The sequence below is a fragment of the Rattus norvegicus genome, chromosome 14, assembly GCF_021556685.1.
Source record: "Rattus norvegicus strain SHRSP/BbbUtx chromosome 14, alternate assembly SHRSP_T2T, whole genome shotgun sequence".
In the NCBI taxonomy this organism is placed as follows: Eukaryota; Metazoa; Chordata; class Mammalia; order Rodentia; family Muridae; genus Rattus; species Rattus norvegicus.
The window spans coordinates 13153530-13175745 of NC_141547.1; the positions used below are offsets into that span (position 1 = coordinate 13153530).

Below are 22216 nucleotides of genomic sequence, written 5' to 3' on the forward strand. Positions count from 1 at the left end.
GTTACCCTTTAGAATAAGACCATCCTCCCACACAGTTGTATAAGACAACTTTCCAAGAAAGCTCATCATTAAGTAGTGTCCTTGTTGTGTGGGCATCGCTGTGCAATGGCACAAACTCAGATACCAACACATGCCAGGGCAGAATCACCTAGAGCTGACGCACACACTGCCCATCACATCAGTGCAGAGCACGCTACTGTAGTATTAGTTCTGGTCTCCATAACGTTGTGTTGCAAGATGAGCTCGTTTTCAATGCTCGTAAGGAAATCCAGCACCTTGCGAAATACGCAAACAGCCATAGAAAAGCCCATTTTCGGGAGTCAGGTCAGAACCTGTAAACTCAGAGCAGCACGAAAATACCCAGCAGCCTCGAGAATGGCTCTACACGTGTACTTGTTTAAGCCAAACATCTGGGACAGACCCAACTCAAACAATATGGAGCTGATAAATTCTATCATTAGAAAAAGGAACAACTCAATTTGGGTTACTCCGTGATGTGCAATTCCAAAAGAAATAAGTTTTGCCCTCTGAGGGTTTCCCTAAAACGAACAGTGCTACCCGGAAGGCAGCTGCCTATGTGAGTCTCCATTAACACACTTTCCAAAACCTCAATTCTACTCTCTGGAGAAAATAAAGCATTCCAGTATGATGCCCAGACCCATCAAACATTTATCATCACCCAGAGCCAGACAAGGCCTTCCAGAGCAAGCGTATTTCTCCCACAGTATGTCAGGCTGCACATCCACCCAAGGCGAAGCTGTGATGTTTTCTGGCAGGGGGTGCTGGGAGCATCTCCTGGCACAAGAAAGGCAGAGGGGCCTTTCTTCTGTCCAGTTACTTCATATGGAAAACACAGCCACTCCTTCCACTCACCACACTTGTTTGTAAGGAGAACTAGAACCACCCTGAGGGTCTATGGTTTGGACTTGATGGGCTTAGATGAATTTACAAAAAACTACAGCTTTAAATGGACTGTTAGAAATGGTAGAGACCTAGAAGGAGAAATGGACTTTCTATACAGGAAGACTAGGGGGTAGGAGGCACAGTTGGAACTGGAGTTCTCTAACTAAGGCAATCTCTAGTTTCAGGGCATGAACTATGGCTAAGACGCCACGATCGTAATTTCTACAATGAGGCATATTTCTGTTTCACATACAGAGCCTGTATCCTGAGACTGGGCTGTTCTCCCCTGCTACTTGGTTTATTTCTTTTGAGTCACATATGCAGACTGTTACCTGGATAGACTAGAAGCCATAAAGGGCTTCTTTTCATGAAATCTCTTGGAAAGTATAATGAACTCCTTTCTGAGGCACCCATAAAGAGCTTAATATTTTTAGGGTTACTTTGAGATATAATTTGTACCTTACTTCCATCCAAAAACTATTAGCTACAGAGAAATTAGCTGGTAACTGGGTCAATTAAAATCCGACAGCCACAAAATGTCAGACTTTTGTAGAGTAGTTTCCTCCTCTGTGAAAATTTTGTATCTTCTAGGGAACTTAAGATGTTTACAAGGAGATGAAACATCAGGATGTTCCAGGGGACTAAAACACAGCAAAGGGAGCTCCATAAGACAGGAAGTAAACTCAAAATAGCTTCAGGAAGTCCCTGAAGCTAACAAGATTCACTAGGTTTCTTTGTCCCCAAGAGTGTATAAAGAGTAAAGACTCGGGGGTTGGGGATTTAGCTCAGTGGTAGAGCGCTTGCCTAGCAAGCGCAAGGCCCTGGGTTCGGTCCCCAGCTCCGGAAAAAAAAAAAAAGAGTAAAGACTGATGAGAGTCACTCCCAGAGGAGTCTGGTTATAAACAAGAATCAGAGATCAGACAAGGGGCCTGAGAGAAGCAGAAGCCAAGCAAACCAAAGACCAAGTAAGATGCCTAAAAGAGACTCAGCTACCTGAGCCACCTGGAAAGGTGACCCTGTAACCTCTTGAGCTTCGTGCAGGCTGACCAATGTGTGCCAGATCCCCAGGTTTGTTAGATGTCATCCATGCTGGGGGTGGGCTTTGGTGATGTACCTGTCTCTGAGTCACTTCTGCTCCTGTAAGTAACCCCAATAAAACTCACTGGTCCACTAAGTTGACTTTGATGGTATCCTACTTTGATCTGTCGTGGACTCCTATTTGGAGTGAGTAGCTGTAGAAGCATGTGTATGTCTTCCCAAGAAAAGTCTCCCACACAACAGACACACAGGTCAAGAGAAATCATGGGGCAAAGAGTGGTTAGATAAGATACTTAAAGAGCAGGGTGTCCTAGTTAGGGTTGCAATCGCTCTGATGAAACATCCGGAGGCAGAAGCTGATGCAGAGGTCATGAAGGGATGCTGCTCAATGTCTTGCTCTCCCTGGTTTGCTCAGCCTACTTTCTTATAGAACCCAGACCACCAGCCCAGGGATGACACCACTCACAATGGGCTGGGCCCTCCCTCATCAATCACTAATTAAGAAAATGTCTTACATCTGGATCTTACAGAGGCATTTTCTCAGTTGAGGTTCCCTCCTTTCAGATAAATCTTGCTTGTTTCAAGTTGACATAAGAGTAGCCAGTACGCAGGGTATTCCAAAATGATGACTCCTTAGGATCAAGCAGCCGCAGGTTGGCACTTAAATGTTCAAGCTTTATATTATTATAATTCGGCATATGGCCGGGCACACGGTGGAACATTTAAAATAGAATCACGTCTAGACTGACAGGATGGCTCACGTCCTGGTGACTGTCAGCTAGCATCAGATCAATTAATAGAATAGTAAAACAAAAAACAGGCCAACTGCTTCTGAACCACCATCAGATTTGGCACAAGGCAGCAGCTTGGCCACGTGGCGATCCCTCCCCTCTTCTGAGCCCATGTGGTGGAGTGTTTTATGGCTACTCCTGCCTGAGTAAAAAAAAAAAATTCAGTGAGGTTGCCACCCAAGTCCATAACAGTGATTATGGATGTCTGTGTCCCTACTCCGGGATGTCTATGGCGAAGGTGATAACGCAAAACCTAATCCCAGAGGGGAGTGGGAAAGCAGTATATTAGAAACAAGAGCCTATGATAATACATCACGTACCTATATCTACTTGCAGAGCATGATGAAAACCAAAGCGTGCGAAGTTGCGGTCAGTATCAATCAACTGGAGCCTGTAAAAATCTCAATCCTGAGAGACACAGGAAGGGCCACAAGTTCTCGCAGCTCTACTGCTCCTTCACCGATATTATAAATTCGAGGACATGTAAATGCCTTTGAAGACAAGCCCCACATGCAAGGGATATTTTGCTCGTTCCTGAAGATGTCGGAAACCCCAAGTCCCACCAAGCCTAACATGGCCTAAGAGCTCTCAGTAAAGGTTCATGGAACAAAAGATGGGGGGAGGCTGTTTATCCAGCCAGCGCAGCCCTCCATCTCCAATGCTGAGTTTCGAGCACAGAATGTCTCACCAAAGGAACTCTGGCCAAACACAGAACCAAAACTACTGATCTGTAAATAAGACAAATGTTCAACCAAATAATCCTCTCCACTGTAATCTGTTAATAATAGGTATAGGAGAAACAAGGGCAGCTGTAGGCTGAAGTCGTGGGGCGGGTTATAATAATGAGACCCAAACTAGGGTTCAGGTCTCCAACCGTATTTCCCAAGTCCATACCAGGAGTCTCTCTGGTTTAAACTCCCATCATTTGCACATGTGAGCACCACTCAGACTGAGTCTCCAAGAAAATGCTGTTCCGGTTTCTCTGATTCGGAAAGCAGCCATGCTTGAAGCTTCCCAGTGACTTTTTGATTTTATTAAAGCCCTCAAATCATGGCTTATCAGCTTAGCAATCTTGAGGCAATATACAATAACACTGCCAACAACTCAGCTATAAAAATTCATCTTTCTCTTGATATTTAAGATAAAAATTTAGAACCTGAAAGTCTCAGCATGCTGAGTGTTGAACCCAAGGCCTTGGGCAAACTCTATTACTGATCTATAGCTCTGACCCCTGATAGAGCTCTTCTCTCTCTCTCTTTCTCTCTCTCTCTCTCTCTCTCTCTCTCTCTCTCTCTCTTTCTCTCCCTCCCTCCCCCCCACCCCCCATAATTAGAAAGCATATTTAAAGCTACCACTACATAACACCTCCTTCAGGTTCATTCAAGGCCAGCAGGTTCATCATGGAGGCTGATCTATTTAAGTTCATTGAAAAGAATGTTATTTGGCATTCCATCCTCTGATTGGTGCTCTTGAGAACTCGCAGCACTAAGAATCAAGGTGGAGACACAGGAGTTCCTGAAGCTGCTCTCAGCTCACCCACCACCACTGAGGACAGACTCACTAAAGTAACTGTAGGAAGAATTAACTGGAGTTCTGCACTCCCTGTTGTTCACAAAGAAGAACTGTGAGGGTTTGGCCCATCCAGCAAAGCACATGTAGATGGCAGTTTTTCAAAAGCATTCCCCGGGTGAATAACAACACTTAAGGGACTCTCTAAAGTCCACACGTTTCCATCTCAACCTCTTTACAAAGAGCCTCGCCTGGCCCAAAGGAACAGCCTCGTCAGAGGACAGCTGATTTGTATATGCGAGACCATCATCACACAATTAAACAAATTAAATGGGGTAGAGTGTGCAAACTGCTCAGCATACATAGTACAGAGAAATAATATGTGACCAGTAGCTGTCTGTGCTCACTCATTATGAGCCAAGCATCGTGGGTTGGCTGGGAGTTCTCTGACCTATTGCAATCTAGGACCTAATTTGTGGGCTGATGTAGAATGTTTTTAAGATGGGTAAAGAAAATAGATGCAAAGTTCTCCAATGAATCACTGAAGGACACTCTCTCTCTCTCTCTCTCTCTCTCTCTCTCTCTCTCTCACACACACACACACACACACACACACACACATACATATACTCATGTATCCACACACACATATACTCATGCATGCACATACACATATACGCATACACGTGTGAGCTCACACACTTCAGACACTTGCTCTATCTACCAGCCCTCCAAAGAGCATAGCCCATAGCCTCTTAATAATAATGGCTTTTGTCATTTCAAGAGATTTGCTTCTGAGAAACAGCATCGCTCCAACTGCCCCCTGGTGAGCAATCCAGGAGTGATAGCATATTCTCTGTGTTGTTGGGATATAATTTTTAAATAAGAAACTGCCACCAAGTGTAACTGTAATTTTTCTAAGCTCTAAGTTGAAGTTTGAGGAGCCCAGCCTGACTCTCCCATCTGGTTAATTACTATAATTAAACTTTACAAGCGTTTTTTTTTTAAAGTATGCAAAAACCATGCACACACACACACACAATTCTTTTTAAAAGAGGTTGTCCACAGTTCGGAAAAACACTGCACGGCTCCCCAGGAGTGCTTTTCCTGGAAATAATATCTTTTTGACATTATTCCCAAGACAGTGTGAGAAGGTGTTGCCTAAACCTGTGGAAAAGTCCGTGCGTGAATTTCCAAGGCAAGGCTGCTTGCTAAGAGAAAAAATGCTAAAGAAGAGAGGTGCCACTGCTCTGATGATTGGAAATCCACCTGAGTTTTTACCCTCGTGCGACCTCCAGCTGCCCCCACTCAGCACCTATGGTGCGGGGAAGGCGACCCGTGCAAGCCACTGCCTATATGATTTGCAACTGGGCAGGTGAACTCTTCCCTGCAGCTGGATGAATAATGAATGGAGCCGGGAATGGAAACAGAGAGAGAGCCCAACAGTGGATGAAGTCGTCCCTCTCCCACCACGCCACTCCCTTCCCCCTCTGCAAGTGCTAACCCAGCCACTGTCCCCGCGGCTCTGAGCAGGTGAGAGCTCACCGCGCGCCTGGGGGGGGGGGGTGTGGAATGGGGGAAGCCGCACCAGACTCAACACACACACACACACACACACACACACACACACACACACACACACACACACACCTCTTGATTTACTGATTTATTATCTGAACCGAGATTGTGGGTGCCATCCTGGCGACAACACTCAATTCTGCTTTCTCTCCCCAGGCTCTTGAAGAAGTGGGTTGGAGCCCCCCCCAACCCCCCAAAGAAACCCCAGGGATAAGAGAAGCTCACACACTGTCGTTGACCACTTTTTCTTCCTTGAGAAGCAGGCAGCCTCGTGCTCTCGGTGCCGATTAAGATTTATTTCATAGCAACTGAAACCTCACCATCCAGAGCACTCTAACCTACTACTTATAAAATCTTAAGTGGTCTTTAAGAGAGGAGACTTATTGGAGCAAGGAAAGCAAAACAGAACAGCGGAGCTTAGGTGAGGATTGAGAGCAACTGCTCGCTTCTCACTTAGCTTCCGAGTAGCTGCTTTTCCTTGAGGAGAAGGGTAGAAGTGGAAGGAAGATTCATCCAGGTTCAGAAATGTCACCTCAAGGGGCCACCCACCCCCCAAAAAAGCAAAGAGGAGGCCGTGGCCAGGCTGAGATTTGACCGCAAGAGAAACCAGGAGTGGGGATTTGAGCCGGGAGTAAAACCCACTCCACCTCCACCTCTCGCCTCAAATCAAAACTTCCACCCAACCCACAATACTAAACCCGGCTGAGTCTTTTAAACTGCACGGACGAACACATACGGGGTTCCGCTCTTTTTACCTTCGCAATGAGGCAATACTGCAAATTCCGCCAGCGCTAGGGCCACCCCGAGCCACGCTTTGAAGACACCCATCGCCGCCGCGACACTCTCGCAGGAGGAGCCCAGCCTTCAGCATCCAAGAACCTGCTCTCCTCCAAACCCCAGGCTGCGGCGCCGGGAGCCGGGACCCGCAGATAGTGGGGAAGCGCGGGTCTGCTCGGCCGGGAGCCGAGGTTGGCGGGGTGGACCGGAGAAGGATGCCGCCGACTGCAACCCTCAGTCAGCCGGGAGGCTCACTCTGCTCTCCCGCAGAGCGGCCACCAAGGTGAGCCGAGCCTGCGAGGAGGAGGCAAAGCTTAAACCGCCGCTAAGTCTAAGCAGGAAAGTTGCAGGTCAGTGGCTGCTGGGATCCCGCAGCATTGCCTCGGGTTAGACCAGTTCCTCCCGAGGTCCCCAACTGGCGAGCTGCAGGCGCAGGTTCCTTCTCGACAGCTTTTCAAAGTTCTCTCGGCACGCCCCCGTCTGTCGGTGTAGCATCGGCCGAGGGCGGTCGCCGCGAACACACGGGGCCGGGCCACAGCAGCGCTCAGGGAGCTCGGCCGTGCAGGGCCGCTGGCTGCAAACTTTGTGCGGCCCTGCAGGAGCTCCGGGACTCCGGGGCGCTGCAGCCGCACCGCACCACGCCGCCCGGCTGCTGCAGGCGCTTCCAGAGCTCCACGCGAAAGGTGGCGCGGGGGGCGCTGCTGCCACTTTCTAGCCCCCGCCCCTAGCCGAGAGGAGGAGTGCTGAGGGGCGCGGCTTGCTCCACACCGACGCCCACCTCCCCGCACCGTGCACCCCCGAGCTGCGCTGCAGGGCGGAGGTGCGATTACCCAAGTGGAGGTGGAGCCATAATTGTAGATGCACCGAGGAAAGAGAGGGGTTAGAAAAGACGCCTCCGAACTCAATGCTCCTCAGATGAGGGGCCTGGAAACGCACAAGATAAGTCCCCGAGTGGATCCCCGCATTTAAAGCACACACGCTCCGCCTTCCTCCGCCTCTCTCGCCTCCTTCCTCTCTCCTTTGCTGGGTGTGAAAATGGACTCAGAGACTCTGAGCTTTGGCAAAGATTCCAGAGAGTCACGTGGGGAAGGGGAGCCGCGGTGAGGGGGTGGGGGAAGGCGAGAGAGCAACCTGATCCCCTTATTCATCCTGCAGGAGTTGGATTGGCTTTGTCTGAGGCGGGATCAAAAGTGGTCACACCGAGGGCGGGGTGGAAACAGGACGTTGGGTCTCCATTCAGGCACTGTTGAGGGTACTTTAGCGACAGGGTGCTCACACCCAAGTCCTAACTGCTACCTCTCTACCTCTCAGTTTGCCCACCGCTGCTGAACACAGAGTCTGGAGCGGAACTGATGGCCTTCTTCGCTTTTTGAACACTCAGGGGGTTTTCCCTGTAGCCTGGCAGTCACGGGTGCTCTAGGTTGAGATTCCCACGGTGAGTGCACCTCTAGAGTTTCCTAAAAGACTGAAAACACCACAGGACATGGGTGGGTCCAGCTGAGTCTCCAAATGTCAATGACTGGGAAGCCAAAGCCAGGGCAAAAGCATCCTGGTGTGCACACTTGGTGGTAGGTGAGGAATGGGGTGGGGTTTGGTTTCCAGCCAGTACTGAGGGATAGCTATTTTTAGAGGACTAAATAAAAATAGCTGGCCCAGGTTTGATCATTTTTTTGTAACTGGGGATCGTTGCATGGGAGAGATACAGACTGGATTTCGATGGGCAGACAGAAAAGATTCCCAGATTATCTTGGCAGAGCTGTTGACGGCTAGACTGTCCAGAAAGGACTTCGAAGTGGCAGTGAACACGGAGCTGTTCAGGGTGGTGGGCAGGCATCTTAATAGACTCCAATATTGCTGAGGACCACTGGGGAGGCCCATGTTCTAAAGCACGCCGATAGTACCTGAACTCCTTGCTTTTTAGAATAAGTGAATGAAATGAAACTGGAGGATCCCTAACTGTCACCACCTAGCCATAGCGACACTGGATTGACCTGGGTGTGGCTGTTGAATATTTAGAGGACTTAGGAATTGCCCAGCTCCTCCTCAAAGCTCTCCGGAGCCATTCTGGAGACAGCAGCGTTTTTTAATCTCTGTATTTTGAAGCACATATGGGAACTCTGTAAACATTTGTTGAAAGAGTGCCCTGAATCAAGCCAGTAACCACCTCCAGAGTTCAGCCACAGCTTGGAAAGGACCTGAGTCCTCCCTCCTCCCACTTCCCCTCTCTTGGTTTAGAAAGTATAGTTCTCAGGCCAATGGAAAGTAATGTCCAAATTCACGTTGATAGACACTAGCGACCCCTAACCCCTCCTAAACAGTTATTGTGTAACCACCACTGACGAGGAGTAACTTAAGACAGCTGGTTCCCCTAGAATAAACTATTGGATTTCGTTTTTAAGAAAGCATGCAATTGGGCTGGGGAGATGGCTCAGTGGTTAAGAGCACTGACTGCCCTTCCAGAGGTCCTGAGTTCAAATCCCAGCCTATATATTAAATAAATAAATGTTAAAAAAAAGCATACAATTGTGGCACTCAAAGGGGTCTCAAAACGTCTTTTGTACTTGCTAAATGAAAACAATCTTTAAAAAGGAAAAGGTAGAGAGAGGGGTAGAAGCATCGCCACATGCTATCATCATGTACAGAGTTTGCGGCTCTTAACAAGTTGTTCATAAAACATCCCTCCCTTCACCACAAGCCCTCCACCAGTTTCCATGGTCTTCTCTCTTCCCCAGGAGCAAATGGTCCAACGGTCCCCACCCCAAGAGCACTAAAATCTCTGCTCACAGAGAAGTCTATATTCTTCTACGATGGGTCTTTTACAGTTGTGTTTCTCTGCTCTCAGGAAAATGGCGATCCTTCTTTTTCTTTCTGTATTTCTTTCTTCTGAGTGGCCTGCGTATACTTCCTTCTGTTCGTTTCTATGTAGAATTTTTTTTTGCATTTCTCACACAGTCGGTATATTAATCATTCTCTGTGAACTCAGATACTGTTTTATAAAAGGATGAGGCAACTCATTGTTTTGTGGGGAAATAAGTTTCCTTATCGGTATCATTTGAAATGTACACAAGGTTAAAACCAAGAAAAAAGGTTTTGTACCTAGAACCGTTTTACTGGAATAAAATGAGCAAACCCTCCAAGGTTTTAAAATGCATTTCTCTGTTTTATTTCCCTCGCCCCAGGTAGCCAGCCAATTCTTGCACCTTGTTTAGATCATAGCAATTGTATTCGACAAGGGTTTTTTTTTTCTCATTGCTCGAATTCCCTGCCTTAGCAGCTGTTAAATATTTTTAATACTACTTCTCTACCTTCCACAGCAGGAAGCTAGGCAGTGGAGGTCGCTGGAAAGGCCAAATGGCCACGGCCAATAAAAGAGAAGCATGTAGAACGCTGCAACACAGTTCATTTTTTCCTGTGTAGGTTACACTGGCTTTTGGATTTAAAATAAAACCTCGGCCAACCTGCCCTTCCTATGTTTCCTTCCGGCTTTTCACCGGTCATCTGCTGTTTTCCATTCTTGCACCTGGAACACCATGAATTGCCCCAGCCTAACACTTGCTGGTTAGGGACAGAAATAAGGCAAAAACTACTGACAACTGTATAGGAAACTCAGTTTTCCTTTTCCTAACTAGTTACTTTGCTGAGCTGTACCGTCCCATTTGTAACTATTTCTACTGCAAGACCTAAGAAGAAGGCAGATGTAACAAGAGAGGTTGAGAAAGAACACAGCAGGAGAGGAAATACAGAATGCAACCTGGGCTGGAGCCACAGGAACCCAACCTGGGCCCCTGTGCTCAACAGCCAGCTATAAGACTGTGTGGTGGCCCTGCTTGGCTCCCACCCTGCTTGGGTCTGCTTCTTCCTTAACAGGCCTCTACCCCTCTCCTTTGGAATGGAAATGTTTGCCTTGTGCTATTGTGTCTGAGGGTTTTAGTTTTACAGCAAGGAATTTGCCTCAAGTTTCAGAGTGGACTTCGAACTTGGACATTCAGAGTAATGCTGTGAACTGGCAAGCCTAGAAGCATTCCTCAGGGTGGGGCCGGGTGAGTGCTCTTTTCCTCTGTTTCTTTTTGAGACTAGGTTTCACAATGTATGCCAGGAAGGTCTTAGGTTCCTGTTCCTCCTGCTCCTTCCTCCCTGGTAGTGAGGTTGTGGGCAGGCATCCCCAGACCTATACCTTAGAGATGAGTGAGCCTTTGAGATCCAGAGACGAAATGTTGTCATTTAGATTCTTAGCATTCCTCAGTGATCATGTGCTGAAGGCCTGGCCTACATACAGTTGGTAGTAGAACCTTTAAGAGCCAAACTTAATTGGATCAAATTCTTGGTTCTTGTCCTTGAAGGGTTCACCAAGATCCCAGCCCCTTCCTTTCACTCTTGACTTCCTGAGATCTCTGAGACCTCAATAGCTTTGTTCCAATAGATGCTCCCTTTTGTGGTGCTCCCTGCTGCAGTGCTCCCTGATGTGGTGCTCCCTTATGTGGTACTCCCTGCTGCGGTGCTCCCTGATGCGGTGCTCCCTGCTGTGGTGCTCCCTGCTGTGGTGCTTCCTGCTGCAGTGCTCCCTGCTGTGGTGCTTCCTGCTGCAGTGCTCTCTGCTGTGATGCTTCCTGCTGCAGTGCTTCCTGATGTGATGCTCCCTTCTGCAGTGCTCCCCGATGTGGTTCTCCCTGCTGTAGTCATCCCTGCTGTGGTGCTCCCTGCTTCAGTGCTCCCTGATATGGTGCTCCCTGCTGTGGTGCTCCCTGCTGTGGTGCTCCCTGCTGCGGTGCTCCCTGCTGCGGTGCTCCCTGCTGCGGTGCTCCCTGCTGCGGTGCTCCCTGATGTGGTTCTCCCTGCTGTAGTCTCTCCCTGCTGCGGTGCTCCCTGCTGCGGTGCTCCCTGCTGCGGTGCTCCCTGCTGCGGTGCTCCCTGCTGTGGTGCTCCCTGCTGCGGTGTTCCCTGATGTGACGCTCCCTGTTGCGGTGCTTCCTTATGTGATGCTCCCTGCTGCAGTGCTCCCTGATGTGATGCTCCCTGCTGTAGTCCTCCCTGCTGTGGTGCTTCCTGCTGCAGTGCTCCCTGCTGTGGTGCTTCCTGCTGCAGTGCTCCCTGCTGTGATGCTTCCTGCTGCAGTGCTCCCTGATGTGATGCTCCCTTCTGAGGTGCTCCCTGCTGTGATGCTCCCTGCTGCAGTGCTCCCCGATGTGGTTCTCCCTGCTGCGGTGCTCCCTGATGTAGTGCTCCCTGCTGTAGTGCTCCCTGATGCGGTGCTCCCTGATGCGGTGCTCCCTGGTGTGGTGCTCCCTGCTGTAGTGCTCTGCCTCAGCACAGGCCCCAAACAATGGAGCCAAGACACCAAGAACTGATACCTCTGAAATCAGGAGACAAAATAAACCTCTCCTCTTTTAAAGTGATTTTCCTCAGGTTTCCCCCTCTCCCCCAAGACAGAAAACTAATACAACAATATCTCCAAACACTCCTTTTGGGGGTCATGTAAGGAAATATTCCAAAATAGACATTCCATCTGCCCCACCCCAGAGTATACAGTGAAATATTCTCAGTGGTCCAGCTATAATATAGAATGGGTTGGGTAAATTGTGAGACCTCCAGACAAAGGCACAAAGCTAGATTCTAACCCCAAATATGAAATGCTCCCAATAAAGCTTTTATGTCATGGGATGATGCCCTGTGTGAAAATTCCGCACCTATCCTCATGTGTGCTGCAAGCAGACCACAAACATAAAAACAATCTTCAGAGTATATGCATGAAGTACATACACAGCAAGTAAACTTCTTGTTTAGAATTAAGTCTTAACCTAAAGTATAACATTGCATACTTCCAAAAATGCTGAAATTTCAAATACAAAATCTGTACCCCACAACATTTCTGTCCTTGAGCACTTCATATAAGGGATAGTCAATTTGTATTATCGAAATAATTGAAATTGGCTTCTTAAGCTAAGCATCTACTGAAGGCACACAGACGTTTCTACATTTGGTCCCTATACGTGGACACACACACACTCACTCACACACACACATTCACACACACGCTCACACACACATACACACAAACTCACATACATACACACACACACATACATACTCACACACATACACACACACATACACACACTCACACACATAAACACACTCACACACTCACATACATACACACACATACACACACATCATACACACACTCACACACATACACACTCACACACACATACACACACATACATACACACTCACACACATACACACTCACACAAATACACACACTCACACAAATACACACACACATACACACACATATATACACACACTCACACACACATACACACTCACACAAATACACACACACTCACACAAATACACACACATATACACACACATATACACACATTCACACACACATATACATACACATTCACACACACATACACACACACTGACACACATATACACACATTCACACACACATACACACAAATCACATACATACACACACACTCACACACATACACACACAGCAATACAAGTATGTTTTGAAAATTGTACACCAGAATATCATCTCTGACATTCCAGGTGAATTTTCATTCCCCTATTGAGCTTACCTGGATTTTCATTCTTCTGAATGAAATTTTTCTGAGCACATATTTACTTTTGCAATGAAAAATCATATCAAGGAGATTTTTCAAGAGACAAAAGAAGCCAGTTCATGCATTTCATTTCTGTTATGAAAGGCAGAAGTTCGTATGTGAGAAGATGTTCAGATTTAGTTCACCTTAGCAACTGAAGGATGGTCATTTGTCTTCCTCTACTTTGGGCAGACGTGATAATGGTCGCCATCATTTTCTGGATATGTAGGACATCACATTTTTACCAGGTCACCCACAAATGCATTGAGCCATAACTAAACTTAGGTGCACACCAGTCAGAACAGTAGCTGTGGTCACACATGGCTAATGGGTCTTAAAGCAGTTCAACAGGGAGAAGTGCTAAAGGACAAAATACGCTAGGTGTTCCAAACACTTAGTAAAAGAAATTATTTGTTGAGATAATAATACTTTATGTTGTATTAGAATTATGTGCACAGTGTGTAATTAACACTGATATTAAGTGGGTGTGATGGTGCACACCTGTACCCCACTAAGGAGGCAAAGCTGGGAAGATCCGGGGTCTTCTGATATGACTGAAGGCCACATCTGGGCTCTCTATCAACCTATTTCAAAACAAAACTCCATCATTTTACCTGTTTCTCTTTTTGGTAGTAGGTTTATGGTTTGTTGTTTCTTGTTTGTTTGTTTGTTTGTTTGTTTGTTTGAATAAAAAGCAGTCACTGGTAAGCAATGTGTGTTCACTATAGACCTATGAAGCAGTTTAAAAATAAGCTGATATTATCAAGCAAGGAGATGAAGCAACTTGAATTCCCATAAATACTGGTTAATACTTTGTTGATGGAAAATGGAAGCCAATTTGGAAAGCAGTTTAATCGTTTCTTATGAAGACAAACATAAGCTTACCATATGACTTAGCTGCCTTACTCCTAAATATTTACCAAAGAGAACTCATACAAAATTCTATAGATGACTGTTTACATTGACTTTCTCAGTCACCAAAATCTAAACAACCAACTACCTCAGCTACAAAGTAAATAAAACGTCCATAGAAAAGTCTATGACTTAAGCAGGCACAGTGGTGACACGTGCGTTTAGTCCCAGCACTCGGGAGGCAGAGGCAAGTTTATCTGTGAGTTAGAGGCTAGGCTGGTCTACATACAGAGTGAGTTCCAAGATAGCCAACACTCCACAGAGAAACCTGTCTCAAAAAAATCAGCAGAGGAGTAAAGAAGGAAGGAAGGAAGGAGAGAGAGAGAGACAGAGAGAGAGAGAGAGAGAGAGAGAGAGAGAGAGAGACAGAAACGACAGAGAAAGAGACAGACTATGACTTAGTAAATGAAGCAAACCACAGACATACATCAGGCATTGATTGGCAGTATTATGTCATACCTGTAATTCTAGCTACTTAGAAAGACAAGTGGAGCCTGTATCCAAAAAAAAAAAAAAAAAAAAAAGATAAGTTTTAATTTTACTACATGTAAGCTAACTCCTATTTTAAAACAACCAAAGAAATCTTAGGAAGCAAGCACTACATTCAGATATCATAACATAATAACAATAACAACAACAATAATAATAATAAAGTCAAGTAAAATTACACATCTGCTGCACATCAGCTATGGGTCCAACAGCACCGCTTTAGACTCCGGGAGACAAAGGGCTGCCTCAAAGCTCTGCCTCCTCCAAGCCAGATATAGGGATAACAGCATTCCAAGATGGTGGATCCTCAACGAGTCAACGTTCAGTGCAGTGATACGGAGCAAAAAGGCCCACAAGAACTCTCAAGGGTGAGTGAGAGTGGGAGGCAAGCCTTGTTTTCCTGAGCATGGCAATTTCAAGTTGCTTGTTACTTCAAGCGTAACCTAGCCCATCCTGACAAACCTCTGCCACCCTCATATTCCATTTCAGCCCTTTGACATTCAAAAAAGTTTCCCACAGGTCAAGGGAGGGTACAGTCTATGGAGGGCTAATCCAGGTCTAGGAAACTTGTGAACCTCTACCAACTCTCCCTTCTGCTTCATTATACCAAACTGGTGCCATACTCATCCCGGAACCCACATGCCTGGAAGAATTTTGAATTTCACCAAACTAGCTAAGACTTGAATTATATGACGTGCCACATTCTGACAGTGAATAGACTTAACATCCCCACAAAACAGGAAGGTTAATTTATTATTCAATCCAAGACACTCTTAAGAGGGAAAAAAACTCATGATACTAATAAATATCCCGGAATAACACAAACACAAATCAAGATTCCCCAAAGGACTCGGCTTCCTGGAGAAGACCTGGTCACCCGAACAAATTGGCAGTTGGAAAGACAAGGTATGGAGAGCCATGGGTATTGAGGGGAAGACACAGCGAAAAGTCTTAAAAAGATGTTGACCTCCAAGAAAATAAGAAATTCACATGGAACTAATATAGCTGCAAAATAAATTGTCTGTGAAGGGAAAGTGGGGGACTGTGAGGCTTCCCTCCCAGCTAGCTTGTTTATAAGATATTCTTTCTAAGGATGTAGCTCAGAGTCAACATCAGGAAACGTAACACTCCCAGCGTGTCCTGGGTGAGCCTGCCTTCCATCATTTCCTAAGTAAGTCAGGGCAAGAATGCCAAAGAGCAGTATCTCCCCTCTTCTCAGAAGCAAGCTACAGACTCTGAGATTATTTTCACAGTGATCCAATGATTCTGGACTCCACAAAATGTTGGAAAGAAGACAGCATTATCTTAGGAGCCCGGCGCGAAATACCCAGGATGCAAATTTAAGTTTCAGGGCTAGCTGGTTACCTGACTTCAGATTAAGTCATTAATAGATCTTCTAAGTTCTTGTCTGGAAGGGAGAGATAATAATATTTGAGACCCACTTATCAACCTGGGTTCTAATGAGACCCGGTTTAAGAAAATGGATGTGAAACTTTTGAAATGTCGAGAGTACTTGCACAGGGGCAAAGCATTATTAAGAAATTTCAGCTAGGTCAGGCATTTTTCTGCGCAAGGCAGTCCTAGGGATATAAATAATCACCCCGTTGTAATTGGATATGTAAATGCTCCCAGAGGTCTCTTTCAGCCAGCTCTTCAGATAAATCAAAACCGATGATGATGATGATGATGATGATGATGATGACGACGACGACGACGATGACGATGACGATGATGATGGTAGTGATATTTCTCTATAAATGAGGGGTCCAGACAGATGATCTCCTGTTTTGATTGGCACCTGAAGGCTCAATCGTCCTTAGTTATGTCATTTGTTTTAAAGACCTTCAGTAACGTCTTCACCAGAATGAGAACTCATCCGTGGTCTGTGTGTGTGTTGGATGGCTGAAGACACGAACTATCCGTTTTCCTATTTCCTCTCTTATTCTGTGAATGTCTATGTGACAGCCAGGTTGCGGTGGTCCTGCCTTCAGATCCTCTAGAGTCATTCAATCTTAAAATGACTGTGGACTCTGAAATGGCAGGGAAAACCTGGCCTTCACTCCCCCTGGGAGTCTCTTGGCAGACACACAGCCCTAAGCCTGCTGTCACTTTTTTAGGAGATTATAGAGTTGAGAAATGTTACCCCTAGGGGAAGAAAACAAAAGGAAGGTGGGAAAGAAGACAGCGAATGGCCATGGCCACGTCCCCCCTCACCTTTTAATGCCAAGAATAGACAGAATCTGAACGTCGAGTGCCTCAGAGCTGGGAGAAGTGTTTGTCCCCGACGATGGCCCCTTCTTGCCAGCTCAACGATCTCCCTCAAGGTCTGCTGGTGTGCTTCTCACCAGCACATGCCGGCCTGACTTGGAATCAGTGATCTACCAGGTCGGGCAGCACGGAAAGGTCAACTTAAACAAGCCAGGCCAAAGATGCTCAGAAAATGTGACGGGCCATCTTGGTTTACACGAAGAGTTTTCGACCGAGAAAGGATGCGGACCAAATAAGAAAAGCTAAATGCTGTAAGACCGTGATTAACTTCATAGATATCTAAGGAGAGGACAAAGCTTATAGACTCCAGCATGGCCACTCTTCCCTCCACAGGAATAATGCAAAGGAGTGGAGGCTGTGCTTTAAGCAAATTTCTTTATTTAAAAAGAGAGAGAGTTATTTTTTTGTCCACAACTAGACTTTTAAATCCTCTTACAGTCTAAAGATATTAAAACACTTAAGCCGAAGTTTGAATTGAACTGGAAATTATTTATAAAAGATAGGGATGCTTTACATAACCCCCCCACAGTCCACCCCCCTACAGTCCACTGCCCTCCACAGTCCACCCCCCTACTCCACTTCCCCCATTCCACTCCCCCCACAGTCTACCCCCACCCCACCCTAACCCCCCAGTCCAGTTTCTTATTTCCACTGTAAGAGTGGGGATTCCCTAATTGGCTACCTACATCATACCAAAACAAAACAACTCTGAGCAACAGATGTCTTAATTAGCTGCATTTAGAGTATTAAGCTATGTAACCAAGAGGCCAGAGGGACGATGAGAAGGGGCTTGCCAAGCATAGGGTCCTGAGTTCAACCCCCACCCTCCACATAAAAAGCTTGGCACAGAGAAGTGTGGAGACAGGTAAATCCCTAGGGCTCACAGGCCAGCCAGCCTGGTGTAATCAGTACCAGCAATAGATAGGCCCTACCTCAAGAGAAAATCAGGATGGGCAGCACCGTAGGAGGAACGACAGATGAAATTGTCCTCTGGCCTCTACATATACTACCACATGAGTGTGTTCCCCAACACACACGCACACACACACACACACACACACACAGAGAGAGAGAGAGAGAGAGAGAGAGAGAGAGAGAGAGAGAGAGAGAGGTGTCCCAGGCTACAAAATTATGTTAGGATAAGAGGAATGTTCTGTAGCAGAGTGGTGTGACTCATCTACACACCAGTAACTTGTTGTATACTTCAAAGTAAAAGAATAATCTCAATCAGTACTCAAAAATGTAAATGTTTATACTGTTGAAAATAATAGTAACCCCTGATTTATCACCACACGTTGTACACATGCATGGGAACACTAAGCATAGTCTGTAAATATGTGCAATTATAACAATTAAAAATAGATTTTTAAACAGATTTAAAAAAAAAAACCAGAACCCTGGACTGGAGAGATGGCTCGGTAGTTAAGAGCACTGACTGCTCTTCCAGAAGACCCGGGTTCAACTCCCAGCACCCACATGGCAGCTCACAACTGTCTGTAATTCTAAGATGGGACACCTGGCACAGCACAGACATACATGAAGGCAAAACACCAATGCGTATTTTTAAAAGTAGACAATAAATAAATTAAATTAAAAAAAAAAAAAACCCAGAGCCCTGTGCCCAAGGTAGACTCTGTACATTGGTCAGTCGCAGAGGTCAGCGGCTCTCCTGTCTGCCCTGTCTTTGCACGCTTACCTGCATAACTGGCATCCGGAACACACACCCCAGGCAGGGAAGATGCATGGAGAGTTCCCAGTTGTGTAAAACTGCTTCAGCTACTGCACTGTTTTGCCTAGTGCTTCCTCAGACAGGAATAGATGACCACAATCAAGATACAGCCAAGAAAAGAAACAAACTTGAAAAAAAGAAACGCAAAGATAACCAAATACCATGAGGAATCTTGGAGTTAAAAAAAAAACAACATATAAGAAACAAGATGATTTTTTAAGTTGAATTTTTATCCTCAGATATTTGAAAGGGCAGCATTTTCTGTAAAACAAGCCAGGCTACTATGACTTTGGAGAGAGAAATAAAGCAGCAAGACACATAAAGGATCTTTTGGAAAATAAAGATACACTTGCCAAAGTAAAAATGTAACAGAAGTTCTACATAATAAAAATGTAAATAACTGCAGACTACGCAATAGCCTGGAGATATAAGGGAGAACGTCATCAAAACTCAGAATAAAGGAACAGGGCCACCCGAGGCCAGAATCGGTATGGAGAGTTCTCAGCGACGGAGCCAGAAGAAAAAAGGGATGAAGCCAGAGAACGTTGGTGATGCTGTGGGAGGCACACAGTCTCTGGGGAAGATGAGGGGAGCACTCAGCCTCTGAGGGAAGATGAGGGGAGCACACAGCCTCTGTGGGAAGATGAGGGGAGCACTCAGCCTCTGTGGGAAGATGAGGGGAGCACTCAGCCTCTGGGGAAGATGAGGGGAGCACGCAGCCTCTGTGGGAAGATGAGGGGAGCACTCAGCCTCTGGGGAAGATGAGGGGAGCACTCAGCCTCTGTGGGAAAATGAGGGGAGCACTCAGCCTCTGGGGAAGATGAAGGGAGCACTCAGCCTCTGGGGAAGATGAGGGGAGCACGCAGCCTCTGGGGGAAGATGAGGGGAGCACTCAGCCTCTGTGGGAAGATGAGGGGAGCACTCAGCCTCTGTGGGAAGATGAGAGGAGCACTCAGCCTCTGGGGAAGATGAAGGGAGCACTCAGCCTCTGGGGAAGATGAGGGGAGCACTCAGCCTCTGGGGAAGATGAAGGGAGCACACAGCCTCTGTGGGAAGATGAGGGGAGCACTCAGCCTCTGGGGAAGATGAGGGGAGCACTCAGCCTCTGGGGAAGATGAGGGGAGCACACAGCCTCTGGGGAAGATGAGGGGAGCACTCAGCCTCTGGGGAAGATGAGGGGAGCACTCAGCCTCTGGGGAAGATGAGGGGAGCACTCAGCCTCTGGGGAAGATGAAGGGAGCACTCAGCCTCTGGGGAAGATGAAGGGAGCACTCAGCTTCTGGGGAAGATGAGGGGAGCACTCAGCCTCTGGGGGAAGATGAGGGGAGCACTCAGCCTCTGGGGAAGATGAGGGGAGCACACAGCCTCTGTGGGAAGATGAAGGGAAGCACACAGCCTCTGGGGAAGACGAAGGGGAGCACGCAGCCTCTGGGGAAGATGAAGGGAGCACTCAGCTTCTGGGGAAGATGAAGGGGAGCACACAGCTTCTGGGGAAGATGAAGGGGAGCACACAGCCTCTGGGGAAGATGAAGGGAGCACACAGCCTCTGGGGAAGATGAGGGGAGCACGCAGCCTCTGGGGAAGACGAAGGGGAGCACGCAGCCTCTGGGGAAGACGAAGGGGAGCACGCAGCCTCTGGGGAAGATGAGGGAAGCACACAGCCTCTGGGGAAGATGAAGGGGAGCACGCAGCCTCTGGGGAAGATGAAGGGGTGCACACAGCCTCTGGGGAAGATGAGGAGAGCACACAGCCTCTGGGGAAGGCGAAGGTGAGCACACAGCCTGTTTCTTCGTTTGTTTTTGTTTTTATTTTCAGCTGATTCTGAAGGACAACAGCTGATAGGGGGAGGCTTTGGAGAGTAGAAAGGGAACTGAAGAAAGTCTGGCCTATTTTAGATTTAGCATCCAAGGGAGACAGTTTGCTTGGCCTGGTTTGAATAGTTGCTGATGTGTCTGCAAAGCCAAAAGGATCAAAGGCCAGTCAGGAAGGGGAGGGCAGATCACCTAGCAGATGATAAAGTGACCTGGACTGATTTTGCATCTACTGGGGCAGCTGGCTGTTTGGACCAGGGCAAGGAAATGTTCTGCTTCTGCCATTGTGAGTCATTCTCCGAGGAATCTGCCCATCCATCACCCCCTGAAAGAGGCAGCCGCCAACTGCACATGCACAGTAACGTGTTGAAGAGCAAAGATTTCAACCCATTTTTTTTCCACGGGTTAAATACTTGAAAAGGAAAAACAAGGCAAAAACCAGGATGGCCATGGCCCATTGAAGCATTAACATGTAGAGAGGAAACAGCTAAAACAGTATATTTGGAAGTCAATGACATATAAGAAAACGTTGGCAAACGAGAGACCAGAAAACCAAAATGGTTTCTTTGAAAACATTTCAAATTTCACGTGGAAACAGCTAAAGAGGGCGAGCGCTCCCACAAACAAAATCCAAACTCTAGACGATCAGTAGAGAAGCCCCCCCCCGGATGAAAGTCAAAAGCCACGAGTCTTAAAACATAGAATGAGGCAGAGGAATCTGGACAAATAAAAAAGTGAATCCAAAGCGCTAAAAGGAAAACCACACAAGTGAGTGCGTCAAGAGACAACAGAGTAAATGTGCTGGGCATAGTTGCTTTTTAAACTGACACACATTTGCACAAAATCAGATAAAATTATTAGCAAAACCTCATACTTCCAGGCACTGATGTGTGGACGGGGGGAGCTCAACACGGAAGAGAGAATCACATCAGGTTTCTCACATGAAATACTGGGAACAAAAGGAAAAATATATGCGCATTCTTTTCAAAGATGCAGAGTAAAAGTCATTCTTTTTCAGTCACGTTCACACTTCTGGAAGAAGGAAGAAGTTTACACAGTCACAGCGATATGACTCAGATAGGATGCTTGCCGAAAAAGCGAAGAAGCAAAATTATTGTTATTATTATTATTATTATTATATTATTAATTAATTATTGTTATGCAGGACGACTATCTCAAGCCAGTACACACTAAAAGGCAATGGTGAAAGAGAAAGCTGCTAGTTTTTAAAAGCAGAAGCATGATCAAACTCAAAATTCAATATAATTTTGATGTAAGACTTGTAAACAGGAAACTCAAAGATAAGCAAATGATAATTTAGAACTACAATCCAGAAAAAGACAACCTGGGAAATCATGATTGAGGAATAAAAGTAGTGGGTTGGGCATGGTAGCACATGTCTTTAATCTCAGCACTTGGGAGACCAAGGCAGGCAGATCTCTCCAAGTTCAAGACCAGCCTGGTCTACATAGTGAGTTCCAGACAGCCAGAGCTACATAGTAAGAGGATGATGATGATGGTGGTGGTGGTGGTGATGATGATGATGATGATGATGATGATGATGATGATGATAATGATGGTGATGATGGTGGTGGTGGTGGTGATGATGATGATGGTGATGATGATGGTGATGACGGTGATGATGATGGTGATGATGACGACATCAACGACAACTGTGACGATACTATGACGATGACAAGTATAATAACAGAAATTAATAAGAGGCGTGGAGAGAAGGGAGAGGAGGAAGTGAAATAAAACGGTGAAATACTGCGGACAGTTGTCCTA

The 22216-nt window shown here is 46.5% G+C and overlaps 1 protein-coding gene and 1 long non-coding RNA gene across 2 annotated transcripts in view; one reads left to right on the forward strand and one right to left on the reverse strand.

Annotated features, from left to right (window-relative positions):
- Fras1 (Fraser extracellular matrix complex subunit 1) overlaps positions 1-7502 on the reverse strand; it is a 408507-nt gene extending 401005 nt beyond the window's left edge. The window contains 1 exon segment of the mRNA NM_001415086.2: positions 6575-7502. Coding sequence (NP_001402015.1) covers positions 6575-6647 — 73 coding nt within the window. The 5' untranslated portion in view covers positions 6648-7502.
- LOC103693729 (uncharacterized) lies at positions 3069-9747 on the forward strand. The gene is made up of 2 exons (XR_015636883.1): positions 3069-5774; positions 5976-9747. It is a non-coding gene; the product is annotated as an uncharacterized LOC103693729 (long non-coding RNA).
- Positions 9748-22216: the final 12469 nt, after the last annotated feature.